The following is a 14222-nucleotide window of genomic DNA, read 5'->3' as shown; positions in this document are numbered from 1 at the left end:
GGATGAGTCTATATAAAAATAAAATCTCATGGCAGTGTAGAGAAGTGGGAACAAACATTGCATGTCCTGTTTGCTAAGCTCAGGATGCACCCAGAGCTAAGTGCCTAAAATGCCAAGGCACTCAGGGGCAACCAGTACTCTTTAGGGGAACTTTAGGGGAGGCTTTGGTGCAGTTCCTGTAGGTGTTTAACTGCTGCTCCCAATAAGGAGGTTATGTCATGATTAACTTTTGATTTTGCTATTGGTCTCCCTAGTTAGAACCTCATAATTTACATACATGTATATGGAGCTTTAAAATTCTGTTTCAAAAATACAAATACAGGAGTCCTTAAACACTCTGAATATTGGTTAAAACCCTGAGTTCTCTATATAGGTCCCTGAACCTCCAAACCAATGCTACCACCATCCCTCAGACTGTAGAAGCAAGCTACATAATCAAGGAAAAAAATTAAATTGATATAAGAGGACAAATATATCTCAGCCAATTAACCAAACTGGAATCATAACTGGAATATTTTTTGATATATGTGATATTGGACAATTTCACTCAAAAAACTCTGTGCATGTTAAGACACATGAGCTAAAATAATTGGCTCTAACTAACTGGCCTTGAAAAAACTATCACTTAGTTCAATCTGTATGAATTCCTGTTTCACATAAATGTATTTCTGGAGTTTTTAAAAGTTAGTTTTTACTGTTATAAATTTTATATACTCACATTTTTCATATTAAAGTTATAAAACATAGGTTTTGCTGACTTTATTTATCATATCCAACTACACTAGAAAAACACTGTATGTGTATGTGTTTGCAAGAGAAAATTAAAAAGGAAAAACAATCAGTGAGTTCTCCACTTTCTTGTGTCACAACCCTGACAACATTCAATCAGTAGACTCCTTATTCCAGTGACAGACCATCACAAACAAAAAAACCAAACCAACAAAAAGAGACAGCCTCCAAATGGTTTTGTTGTATCCTGCAGAACTTTCTAACAACACTGTGACTGGAAGTATACCCAAAAAAAAAACCCCAAAAAGCTGGTCAGGAGTAGACAAATTCATTTCCAAAGAGGAAAAAATCCAAGCAAAACTTCAGAGAACATTTTGAATTTGTTCATTTTCAAACATCAACCATAAGACAAAAGGTAGCCCTCAGATACACTACCTTTCTCTGTGCTCCCATTAATTTTAGGTATGAAGTCGTCAACTTGTATGCCTAGGATTAAGAAAGGGCATTATTTTTGGAATCAAGAAAAATGTTTTGGGCTTTCTTTCTTTATAAACACAGCATTTTGAAATGCACCTGGCTTTCCATACCACCTCCTCACAAGTACCTAATCAGACAAACCAGGCAGTTTGATGTGTTTCCTGCTAGAGATGATGCTGCTGTTTGTTCAAACGTCTAAGAGGTTATTAAAGCCAAAGAATGACTGCCTATTACACAGATATACGTGTGTACAGATGGATATAAAATGTGTTATTACATGTGATATAAAATGTGTTATAAAATGTGTTTTAAATCAAGCCCCGGGCCGGAGCGAACGCCCGCAGCAGCAGCGCCCTCTGCCGGCCCTGCCTGACACGGCTCCAGCAGCCCAGGAGAGCTCCCTACTGGGGAAACTGGGACTCGGCACTACTGGGGAAACTGGGAATTGGAATTCTTCTGCCAGACATCGAGACTACGACATTATCGTAACAAAGGTAACGGAATAGCAAACGCGGAAACCAGCTTGAAACAAAAAATTGATCACACCTACCTAAGCTGTTGTGTTCTTTAAGAGTTTTCTCTTGCAGGTGTTCTAACCGTACTGTAAACAGAAGTCCAAGAAAAAGGTATTTCACAGATTAAAAGAAAAACAAATAATCAAAGTTTTTTCCCCACTATTGACTAACCTTGTAAAGCAGTCAGCCGCTCATTGGTGAAGTCATTATCAGCCTGCAAAGCTTCTATTTTTGCTTGAAGCTCTTGCTCTCTTTCTTCCATTTCATCTATTTTATGCTGCAATTCCTTTTTCTCAGCCAGTCCTTTTTGTTGGATTTCTTCTTGTCTTCCTTCTGCTACCTGCTCAAAAAGATTTTTTAAATCCACCAAAAAAACCAAAATCAACATGTGGAAGGATAGATCATCTTGTTTTTTGACTAAATGTACATAAGTGACTTTCTTAGCTAATCAGATTTAAAAAAATGAAAAAAAATCAAATCTACTACATTTATACAAATTTCACTACAAGTAGACCGAGAAAATCTCAAAATATCTGAAGCAACTTTTTGATTGAGGAACATAAATTTAACAGCAACAGTAAAGGGCCTTAGAACTAAGAAATGCCCAAAGTCTTCAGCATCTCAATTCAATCAAAACCCAAGAACCCTTCTGAACTGAATGTACACTGCAGAGACCACCTTGATTACAAGCCACATCTTTTTCCTTGCTGAATCTCAAGAATATAAGTTTTAAACTGCCTCCTCCCTCAAAACAAGGTAATAAATTTCAGGTTTGATCCTTCTGGGTATACTCATCATCAGTGATCATCCCATTACTGGGAAACCAGCTGCCGTAAGTACAGCAATTTAATCTTTGAATTTGGAAAGAAAAATTTCTCTGAGGTACTGAACTAGAAACCTAGGTTCCAATTCCAGTATTTATCCAATATAAATGCAACAACTGCCTCAGGTCTCCAGAGATAACACCATTACCTTCCTCCTCCACAACCCCTACTTAACTAGATTGGAGACTCCTGGAGAACAGGCTTTATCATAAAGTGATTATTCTGTTCTTCAGCAAAAGGACCTTAAATATGAATTTACTTCATTCATAGATGTAGATATTTAGTTTGATATTAAACTTGATAGCAAGATAAGCCATATTACAATAAGGTGGACTAGTTATGTTTGTTGTAACTGCACGAAGAGGCAACATGAAATGCAAATTTATTTCTAATTCTAGTTTTTATTCCTCTTACCTTTCAGATGTTTAGCTTGAAAATTATTAGTCCAAATAAAAGCGGTTGGATATAAAGTTTTATACTACACATAATTTTATACTATATTTCAGTCCCAAAAATATGGTACCTTTCAAAGTGAATGAAGAGGGAAACTTTCTAGGAAGTTACTTAACTGATGAAAGTTTCAATTACACTAAAACTGAATCTAGAGAATATGTAGGTGATATGCATCTTTCTATTGCTAACTGTTGTTTAACAAGTTTCTTAACTTTTTTGTTAGCTGCATTAGAAATTAAACTCTATTTATTTGTTCCATTTATCACATTTATTCCATCCTAAGTCAGATGAAATTCTGTCATTACCTTTAGCTTGTCAGAAAGATCTTTAATTTCATTTACAGCTCCATTGTACTTATTAGCTAATTCCCTTAATTCTTCCTGAGTCCGCTCATTCATTTCTTTCAGGTGTGTACATTCATCCTCTGTATTACTTAAACTCCGCTGTAACACAGAATGATTATGCAATTTATAACAAAAGACAGACAAACTACCAAACACTGCAGATGATCTATTTTTTCCAAGCAGTATATATGCACAGGATGCCAACCAGTCTTATGAGACTTCTTCACCAAGGGAATATATCAAATAATGATAAAGAAAAAGGAAATAAAGGAAAAGTGGATAATGTGAGATATTATAAGGCAGAAAATCTTACTTCAAAAGAGTGTCTAACACTTTGACTGTAAAAGCTCATTGTAAAAGCTCCTTTTAAAGCACACTTTGTACAGTGGTTAACTGTATGTTTCCATAAATGCTGCAGTTTAAACAAGGTCTTACAGTATTTTCTTAAAAGCATCTATGTCATTTCCCCTGTGTATGTCCCACACATAGCAACTTCTGTAAGACAGAATCATGAATTTTGAAAGCAGGGAGAAAAGGGAAGAGCTGAAAGAATAGTTTCTCATTAATGGTTTAACAATCTTAGTCCCGTCCAATAGGAGAAATAAACAATACTACCAAATATCCTGCAAGTGCAGAGTACAACAGATACTGACATAACACAGCAACAAAGTGGGGGTCTAGACAGCAGTAGTTACAACTATTTCAGCACTTCCAGAAGAACAGGCATGAAACTTCAGTACCTCCACTTCAGATAATTTTCTGACCACTTCAATTTTCTCCTGAAGGACCCGCCTCAGGGACTCTTTGGCTGTTGTCTCATAGTTGTGTTTGTCTTCCTGTAATGCTATAAGCTCTTTTCGTATACTGTCTTCTGTTTGATTCTGCACGTGCAAAATAATTCAAGAATAGAATAATTACTGTTTTGCTCATTAAATAGATTGTGATAAAGCCTGTTCTATTAAAAAACATTTAGCAATTTCTGATAGATGAGAAAATGTTACCTACAAATCAGTGATCAAAGATTCTTGACATGACTGAGTATAAGTAAGTTATTTTTTGACAGCACACATTCAGTGGTCAGTTTTGATCCCAGGAGAATTACTGCACTTTTTTTGGGCACTGCTAAGACAATGTCAAGTCTAGGAGACACAGAACTGGACAAACCAGGTCCCAGAGGAAAGACCTTAAACAGGACCTGCAGAGAAAGTTTTTATAATGTAGATAGTTGAGAGGAAATAGAAATAAAATAAAAATTAAAATCCAAGGCAGACATAGGTGGCCTAAACAATAATCAGGGCAGCATATACTTGTAACTCTGAATATCAGACAGGACATGGGCAATGAAACAACAGCCACTTACTGAGATGCCTTGAATTACAGAGCGGATGGACAGTTTTTGTGCTACTCAGATTATCAAAGCTGCATAGGCTCATTTTGGAAAGCTTATGTTCCAAATGCTTTCCTACAACTAGCTACTTCCAAAACACTTGAAAAGAGCTGCCTTTCAGCATTCCTAATATTTGACTTCAAGTGAACTACTTACCTTTGAACAAGCTTGTAATTGATTTCCCATAACCTCTAGTCTTGATAGCAGCCTGTCTTCATCTATTAAAGCCTAGAAGAAAAGAAGTATCACCTTAGAATTATCCCATGCTTAATGTAGTGCCAGTAGAGTTCTGCTTTAAAGATCTAAATTTTGTTGGAGTACTTACTGCTAATAGCTATTTCAAAGGTACACAACCACTAATTCATTAAACACTGTCTTTTGCAGTATTAGAGAACCACCATAAAGTTTTTATTATTTCTGCTGTGTTTTCCCTGCATTAACAGCTAAAATTTATATGGCAGTGCTCAGTTGAGTCCATAAGGAAAGGATCCAGCAGATACCTGCCAACTAGTATCTGAAGCCTCTTGTGTGACAGCAAGTAGCCGCTGAAGGGTTGCCAGCTTCTGTTCCAACATTTGTTCCCGATGTAAGGCTTCCTGTGAAGAGAGCAGGGCATCACTCAGTTCAGCTAGAACAACTCAGGAAATCAAGCAACAGAAGAGATCCCAAAATACAACAAAAAAAGGAAATGTGAATAGCAAACACTGTCAACTTGTTCAAAACCATAAACCTATTCCATTATATCCATCCACAAATTGATTTGGTTTAATTAGAAAATGCCATCCTATAACCTCAGGTTCCTAAACCATTCATTTTTCATGCTATGTTGCACATACTGAGGACACACTGTTATTCTTCCCAAGACTTAAAGATACTTCATCTCCTCAATAATTTAAGTAACAAAACTGCAGACACCAAAGGACAGCTTGGCAGCTTCCATGCAACGAGCTGTTCATCCTCAAATGAGGTCACAAAAGAGAAATGCCAAGCAAGAACTACTATTTCTGTTTGATTTTTGGTTTATGACAGGAAGACAGAAGAGCATCTTCGTTAACTCCAGGATATGGAGAGAGAACAGATTGGTGAGTGAATATGTATTTGGCTTCCAAGGAAAGAGCATCTGCATGAGCTCCTTCCTGCTATGTCAGCAAATACATATAAAGATAGTATCATCCATCTCAAAAGCCTTGATGTGAACAAATAAAAATTGCCATTATCAAATAAACCAGGCAAAACAAATCAGTAGAACTTATACACAGTTAAACCTGGAAAGAATTTATCAGCAAAAAAGTTTTCATTTTTTTCCCAGAAAGCTGATTTTATCATCCTTTCTAAAGAGTTTACTTTTATCTATCAGCACAGTTTAACGTGCTACCATTTTGCATTCTAACTCTTTTGTGCTGTGACATCTTGGGAAAAGCACACCTATTAAACTGACACAGAAGCAGGCATAGAAAGGTTGGTGATGCCAGTGAGGAAGAAGAGCTGCCAGCACTGTCCCTTCCTTTGTAGTTTCCAGTAGATACAAGCCACAGGATAAGATCTGTGTTTTGAACAAAAATATTCAGCCAAAATAAATGCCCTTAAAAGAAAACTTACTTGTAGATACTGTGAAAGCTGAAACAATTCCTGAGAATACATACTGGGAGTGTTAGCAGCAACCTGAAAGAGAAGACAAGTAAGAATTAGAATGGTTTTGGATTTTTCATTAAACACAAGTAATGCAAAATTCACTTAAATCTAGTCACAAAGGTAAACTTCAGATTACCTAATAATAGCATTTTGCTTTATTTCTTGTTCTGTTATTATTTATGCTTTTTTTAATCACAGAACTTCCCAACTCAGGTCTTAGGTCCCACTGTGTTTCTGCACAACTTCTTGAACCACCAAGACACTAATGGGTTCCAAGCTTTCGGTACAGTTGAGACTCAACTGACAATAAAGAAACAAGGGGCACAAAGCTGAAGCCATTCAACTCAGTGACAAACACAAAATGTGGGCTTCCAGATCGATGTCACCACACCTATTACGGCTGCACACTTCCTGCTGACCTACAAGTTATCACCATTGTCTCCCTTTGTAAGCATCTATTTCAGGATTAAGGAATACCTGTATTATCTTTGAATAATAACAAACTGTTCTTCACTTGGAGAGAAGTGGGGGGTTGTTCTGAGGGTTTATTTCAGCCAATTTATTTACTAATTCTTATAGGCTTCCTACACTGAAATAATTTTTAACTGTTTCCCACAGTTATACCTACAGTCCCAGGATTTCTCCCCTTGCCCTGAATTCAAGCCATACATATTGTTTTGAAATCTCAATTTAAACACAGTCTATAAACTCCTCAGGCTGCTGGCTTCACAAGTAAGTTTCCACAGTTGTTTGATATTTTGTTCTTCATGCATAAAACTCTGATTAGAACATATTTGAGTTAATCCTTCTTTTTAGAGGCTAGAGAAATAATCAACTCCCGATCACTCTTCTCAAGGGAATATCTATTAGCAGCTTTTCTACAAGTCCCCCACATTACCAAAGCTGAGTTTAAGAATTACACTTTACAATACTGACTCCATGACTCTACAGTGAGCAACTCTGGCTCTACAGGAGAGGCAGAGAGGTTTGGTCTCAGTCTTCCTTGGGAACAGGACAGTGCTTTCCAGACTGTGCAGCACAGCTTCTCCTCCATAAAAAACATGATATAAAGAAAACAGACCTCATCCAAACACAAATCATGAGCTACTCTTGGGTCCTACAGAACATCAAGCATTAAATTATGCAACACATGTTAGTCTGTCAACCTGTACCTGAAATTAACCATCTTAACATCAATGGTTGTGTTCCAAGGCCATGTTTCAGGTGCCACAATGTAAAAAGTCAACTTACCTTCAAATATACACTGTAATACTGGATTACTTCTCTACCTTAAATGTCACTCAAAATATTAAACGAGGTAAAAAGAGTCAGTGGAAAACATATCAAAATGTTACTGAACAGATTTCACTATTTCTTCATCTTTACAACAAGTCTGAAAATAGCATGTGTGTGAATAAGGCATAAACCAGCAAATTACTGAATTACCTTGTCAACAGGACTTGGTAATGGTGCATGGATAACACTAAAAAATAAAAAAAGAGTGGACACAAAATAAATAAATGTTGTACTTGGACATTTTCATCAAAACTAAAAATATAACAACATACATTTTTACAATTTCTTATTTAAACATGAAATTATATGGAAAATCTTCTATAGTAATTTACTTTTATTTATCTTCCCACAAGCAACCAAAGATACCCTAAAGCTTCACACAAGCATTTCTGGATACTAATGATAAAAGGATATTTAAATAAGCAATAAACCCCACAAAATTTTTGATAATGAAAGATGACTAAAATTATGCCATTTGTGATTAGCACTCAGTGCACATAAAATGTTAAAGTTTTTGGTTTCTACTATTCCTGGAAGATTTCCCAAAAATGGGCATATAGACAGAAAATGCTGTCAATATTCATCTGAGTTTCTGTTAGCTTCACTTTAGTTGAGTTTATGTGCATCTTAAAGAGCCAAAAAAATAATCATTAATAAAGAATGAGGTCAGGAGAATTTGCTTATTTGCTTTATTTTCCTCTAATATTCTTCTGTTTCTAATACCCATTTCGGTAGAGTAAACCACAGTCAGAAAAGCCCAACTACATAAGAATTTTTTTCTTCTTCTAGAGAACTTTTTTATTCTTCAGAGTTGTCTTAATTACTAAACCCAACAAGGAAATTGATTTTTTTTCCTCATAATGCCTGCAAAAGAACCATGCACTCAGTTACTCGCTTTGCAGGATTACAGGCAAACCAACTGCTCCCATGATGATTTTAAACATAATGTCCATCAAATCCTCATCATACAGTAGCTGAACTTTGGTACGTGTGAATCAATATTCTTACTCTGATCGCAATCGAGCCTCCATTCCATCTGGAAGGAACAGTTTGATTGTGGAGACTATACATCCATGGGTCACTGAAAAGAAACAAACACTAAGTCATTGTGATCCATTACTACTTCATTTTAAGTTCAGTGCTTAATGTTACAGTAACCAAGCAAAATGTCTAAAGAAACCCTGAGACAGGCAAAGAGGAGGAGGCAGGAACACCTTCAAGCACCAGTGCCCGGGTCTGCCTTCTCAAACCTCCTCTGGACTCAGGAAACTTCATCATTATAAACTTGGAGAGGTCATGATGTGTACTCAGTCCTGGCTGTGGAGCAGTTCCAGTTCCAACTCTTCCACGTGCTGCAATACTGGAAACTTGTCTTTACTGTACTAAGTTTAAAAAGTAAATGTTTTGATCATAAATGAGTGAAGCAGAATGCATCTTACCTGCACCAGGTAACAGGAATGCAGAGATATGAACAAAATAATGAGCTGCCTTTTGGAAAAGATTCTGACAAGCATATCCAGGGACTTGGAAGGTAATATGTCCAATTTGTGTCACCGACACTTACTTCAAAACGTGGAACTTGCCAAGCAATTATTATTTACAAAAAAGGATGGAAAAGGAAATGCAGAGAAGTGTGCAGGAACCACTGAGAAGTACATCCTTTTGAACACTGTAAGCAGCATTATTCAAGACAACACATTTCTATTTCAGGGTGCTTGCAGCGCACATCTACTGCATAGCCCTAGCCAAGTGGCCTTTCATTTCAGAAGAGGTAAACTTGCTCCTTGAGGACTCAATTCAAGATTTGTTTAACTCGAGAAAGATCCTAAGGAATAAGAGGAGGAAATGCAATATTTGATTTTTACATCAAGTCCAAACCTTCTACCCAATGTTTTGAAAAATGTTAGATATGATTTTCAATGCCTTTCCAAACAGTCAAATTATGTGTGTGTCTTGGTTGATTTTTTTTCCCCGTATAGTTCTATTAATTCGGAAGTAAAAATTATTTGCAGATACATGGAAAGATAGCTGCACATTGTTCCCAAAACACTACCACAAGTGAGATAGAAATGAGTGTGTGGTCACCTATCATGGACCACTATACCTCCAGCACCCACTAACATACAAAAGCAAATAGCTGCTCTCCTTTCTCTGTTATTAATATCAGCAAAACAGTTAATCTGGCTTTGGAAAAAAAAGGGCAATGGGCGTTTTAGGACACTGGTAATACTCCAGGGAAATGAGACAGGTCTTTAAGGAAGCTACCTCAATAGAATCTAAATATAGAGAGAAATGATCCAACCAAGACAAGTTGGTTTTAACCTTTATTTAGCTAATGCTTTGGAGACGTATTCTCCTGGCTAGAGCATCTTGTTTTTTTCAAGCTGACCTGGTAAAGTATTAAATTTACTTGCCAGGGCAGAACAGATTAAACTGCAGGGTTTGGGGTCTTTATTTATAAATTGAATAAATCCAGTTTGCAAAAACATTTTAAAAATACATTAGCAATATTAGCTGTACCCTGTAATACATAGCTTTCATAATACAAAATTCTTTCTTTTAGAGGAAATCAGTGATTTTAATAAGAAAACATTAGGATACCTGACATTAAATGGCAACAGACAGCTTTACCTTCGGGTCACATATCAGGTAGGTCTACTGTACGATTATATAATTCTGAATTTTTTCTGTCAACAGCTAGACTGACAAAAATCTCCTAAAATCTTCAGGAGCTTTATTTGTGTCAAATTAAGACATAACAGACATCTAGCCAAAGGTCTCAAATAGACAATGACTGGGAAAAGGTACCAAGCATTTTGACAAACTTATAAAATTAAAATAGTAAGAAATGAAACAATATCCAAACTCTGCAGTCTGACCTTAAGCTATCAGTTCATTGCAATTGGAAAAATAAGGAGAAAGCAACACAGAAAACATGAATACAGTACTGACTGCGCGGAAGAGCAGCAATAGTTTCAATTTAGGTCTACAGTATTTCTTGTGAGGAATTAACAAGAAAAGGCAGTAAACCAACGCCTGGTGTCCCAAAGGAGCTGAGGCACCCCTCGTCCCCAGGCTCACCCCCCTCTCCATCCCACTCACCTCCGGGCGCTCCGCGGGGCCGCCGCTCCCGCCCGGCCCCGGCACAGCCGGCATTGCGCAGCGCCGCCGCCAGGGGGCGCCCCAGCGCCGGCCACCGCGGCCGCCGGGTCCGCCCCGCCCCGCGCGGCCTCCGGAGCGGGAACAGCGGCTCCACAGGCACGGCTCCGTCCAGAGCACCGAACTGCCGCCCCACAGCCACGGCTCCGTCCAGAGCACCGAACTGCCGCCCCACAGCCACGTCCCTCCACGGCGTGAAACACCTGCCCCCCCATCCACAGCTCTCTCCACGGATTAAAACCCCGCTCCTGCTCCATTTGCTGTTCCACACTTGAGTCACAAACTTCTTGGTCCCCTCCAAAACACGCAGCTGACCCACATTTCACAGCTCCAAAACCCCTGAGGACCCGTCCTAAACCCCGACAGGTTCTGCTGCTCTACAGCACAACAGGAACACAGAAACCGTTTCGGTTTGTCTCAGTTTTTGCTTCCTAAAGAGACAATTCGCCAGTGATGCTTTTGTTTCTATTTTCACTCGTTAATGTGGTACCCAGCCCTGAGGAGCCCCCCACACCCCTCGGGGGTCTGCGCACTGCCTGGCAGCACACACTGCTGTGGGGCTCCCCACTTACATGACCTCCCTCAAACATCCCATGACAGAACAGATGTATGAGAGTCCAAACCTGACTAGAAAAATGTGCATTTTTGCATTTGAACTAAATCATGTTGGTATTATTTGACCTTGCTTTGCAATGCAGCTGCTGCTGCTGCTTGCTGTGCAGGGAAGTATCACAAATTAACTTGGAATGCTCTGGCACAAGTGGGAAATTAAGCAAGTGCTGTAAGAATATAAACCACACTAACACAGTACTGCTGTATTAAGGAGAGGGAAATGGCGAGGCCCCTGTGCTTGTCAGTAATATAGCAAGTGGACAAATAAGGAAGCAGGAGGGATGCAAACACTTCTCCAGGAGCTGTTATTGAGTTTGGCTCAGCAGCAGGAAACTGAGGAATTGGTTCTCATACCCGATAACCTGAAAAATCACATACTGAACATGCCACTATTTTAATGAACCAAATCCAGATCACATTTGCAAGGAAATTACTTACTAAAACACAGCCTCAACAATAAAATAAATGTATTCTAGCAATACTGACAGAATTTAAAATTTACATGGGCAAGTACACCCGTTCTGTCCTGTCATTACCTTATAATTACACACAGCAGATTGCTGACGTGTCTTGTGCAAGTAAGACATTATGTAAATACCAGAGTGCAAAGTGCTTTTAAAGGGAATCACCAATTTAAAAACTACTTTCCTGTCTGTTTCATGACTAGATTAGATTAACAGTAACATCTAAGACTACTGAAACCAACTGGTGAAAAACCCATGTTTACATGCATTCCAACCATATTCATAGGTAAACACCCTGTGATGATAAAATCTTCATTCTCTGCTTGGGGGAGCAGAGAGGGAAGAAAGCAAACTTGTATCCTCTTCCTCATTAGCGAGCTCAACACGTTCATGAGTAACATGAGCACAGCTTCCAAGTTCAAAGCCAGAGAAAAGGACAAGGAAGGCAACTTAATCTGATCACTCATTACACAAATGCCGAGTCACCAGCATTTGTGTAATGTATCGTGCTTTGTAAAACTAACACAAAACCACAGCAAGTAACTACTACTGGCAAAAATTCATGGCAAGAATTTGCTTACGATTAACTTTGTGCAAATATTTCCATGAACTAACTCCAATGTGCTGATAAAAGCAAGTCAAGTCCAATTTCTCTTCCAACTAAATCTTATAATAAAAATTGTTTTAGCCTAAATACACTTGAAGATATTCATCTCCTCTTAGCAAGGACAACATCTCATCAAATTAATAGTTCCAAGTTCATCAGATGGAGTGTATACTTTTGATCTCTTCCATGTGTACTGCTAGTATTCATAAATGTTTACAATCACTTCACATGGAAACATTTTCAATAACTCCCAGCAATTTCAGCTAGGCACCCTGGAGCTGAATTTTGCTATACCATTTTTTGAGAAGAGTAAAACAATGTGGTAAGACCTTCACTATAATGAATCACTCAAAAATACTACAGCTCCAAAAGCTCTTGATGACAAAATACCACCACCACCATTACTTAACAATGTTTTCTTTAAACACATTCATTAACCTTCCTCTGATACTTCAGATATGAGAATTACAACCCCATCTGGCTAAAGACAAAATTCACGAGTAACAGAGCAGGTGCCATCTTTATGTTTTGTTCACTTAATGCACTTTAAGAAATTCTCCTGTTGTACTATGGTGTGGTTTGTTGGGCTTTGGGGGGGGGTTGCTTTGCAAGAGGATTGCTTTGATGGACGTTTCGTTTATTCGCTTGTTTTAAAAAACTATCATCAGCCATCCAATTTAATATTATTTTCATTCTTCTCTAATATACTTCTCTTTAAGGATACCCTCTATGAAGGTCTTGCTCAGAAAAGCAGTAAAGGGGTGATGGCAATTGACCTTTAATGCTAAATCTGTGTGCTGCTGAGTAGGTAGGATTCTACAGAACATGGCCAAAAGTTCAATGCTTACAGAAACCAGCAGACCCATTAGGGAACTTTTAAAAAAGTTTATAGTCTGATAATCCCCATACAGACCAGTCTCCAGAAAGATAAAGAAATGGTTCCTGACATACTATGTAATTTCAAAAGAAAAGAGATAGAGGCTGCATTTTAATTAACACAGATACAGAGCTATTGCCATAATACAACATCTCCTGAGCATGCACACTGGGAAGAAGACAGCAAGAAAAACAAACCAAACAAAAATGCCATCACCTCATTTGTCAGCTAGCAACTTTTTTCTATTCTCATTTTAAAGTACCTGCACAAATCAATATCAGTAGCTGACACAGAAGGAAACAGTGGGTATCCTGAAAAGAATTGTTAGCCTGTTTCAAACCTACACTGACTACTTGATCAAGAAATTCAGGTTCATACTTCTGCCATACCATTAGCTGAAACCTTAAGGTTCAAAGGGCTTGAAAGAAAGGTAATTACAATTATAATAATAAAATCCAAAAGGCCCAATACAGCTTTACAAACATGTGCCTGCGTTGTTAAAATTGCTGTAGGTCAATTTAAGTGAGGCAATAGATGAACACACAGCCCCAGCTGAGCCTCCTTTTCCAGACCTACACTTCCCCTGCACACAGTAAGGAAGAAAGTAGGCCATGGAATCAACCCAGTAAAGTCCATTTTGGGGTGTGAGGGCAGAAATAGAGCCTGTATTTTCAGCAGACATGTTTCTTGATCAGGTACCACATGGGGCCAGGGCTCACTGCCAGCACAAAGGAGGGAAGAAGTAACAAAAAACAAAACAAGACTGTTTTCTTACAATGGGAATGCCATTTAGTTTTAAAGACTGGATTGTAGTAAGATGTTCCACATAAATACACTTGAAAAGAA

At 38.1% G+C, this 14222-nt stretch overlaps 1 protein-coding gene across 6 annotated transcripts in view; it reads right to left on the bottom strand.

The window, feature by feature from the left end:
• SLMAP (sarcolemma associated protein) overlaps window positions 1-14222 on the bottom strand; it is a 79790-nt gene that overhangs the window by 33492 nt on the left and 32076 nt on the right. For 2 of the 6 annotated variants that reach the window (XM_030956401.1, XM_030956395.1), the window contains exons 1-5: window positions 5230-5312; window positions 4886-4957; window positions 4083-4223; window positions 3304-3441; window positions 1893-2061 (exon numbers count right to left, since the gene is read on the bottom strand). Coding sequence is in view for 1 of the 6 variants with exons in the window: in XM_030956402.1 (XP_030812262.1) it covers window positions 1165-1215; window positions 1757-1807; window positions 1893-2061; window positions 3304-3441; window positions 4083-4223; window positions 4886-4957; window positions 5230-5325; window positions 6329-6391; window positions 7808-7844; window positions 8666-8738 (891 nt within the window). In the remaining 5 variants the exon portion in view is untranslated. Of the gene's footprint in view, window positions 1-1164; window positions 1216-1756; window positions 1808-1892; window positions 2062-3303; window positions 3442-4082; window positions 4224-4885; window positions 4958-5229; window positions 5326-6328; window positions 6392-7807; window positions 7845-8665; window positions 8739-14222 lie in introns of those variants that run through there. The other 4 variants (XM_030956402.1, XM_030956400.1, XM_030956396.1 and 1 more) reach the window with 4 other exon arrangements.

Source organism: Camarhynchus parvulus, chromosome 12 (assembly GCF_901933205.1).
Source record: "Camarhynchus parvulus chromosome 12, STF_HiC, whole genome shotgun sequence".
Classification (NCBI taxonomy): domain Eukaryota; kingdom Metazoa; phylum Chordata; class Aves; order Passeriformes; family Thraupidae; genus Camarhynchus; species Camarhynchus parvulus.
This window is presented reverse-complemented; position numbering and strand designations above follow the sequence as displayed.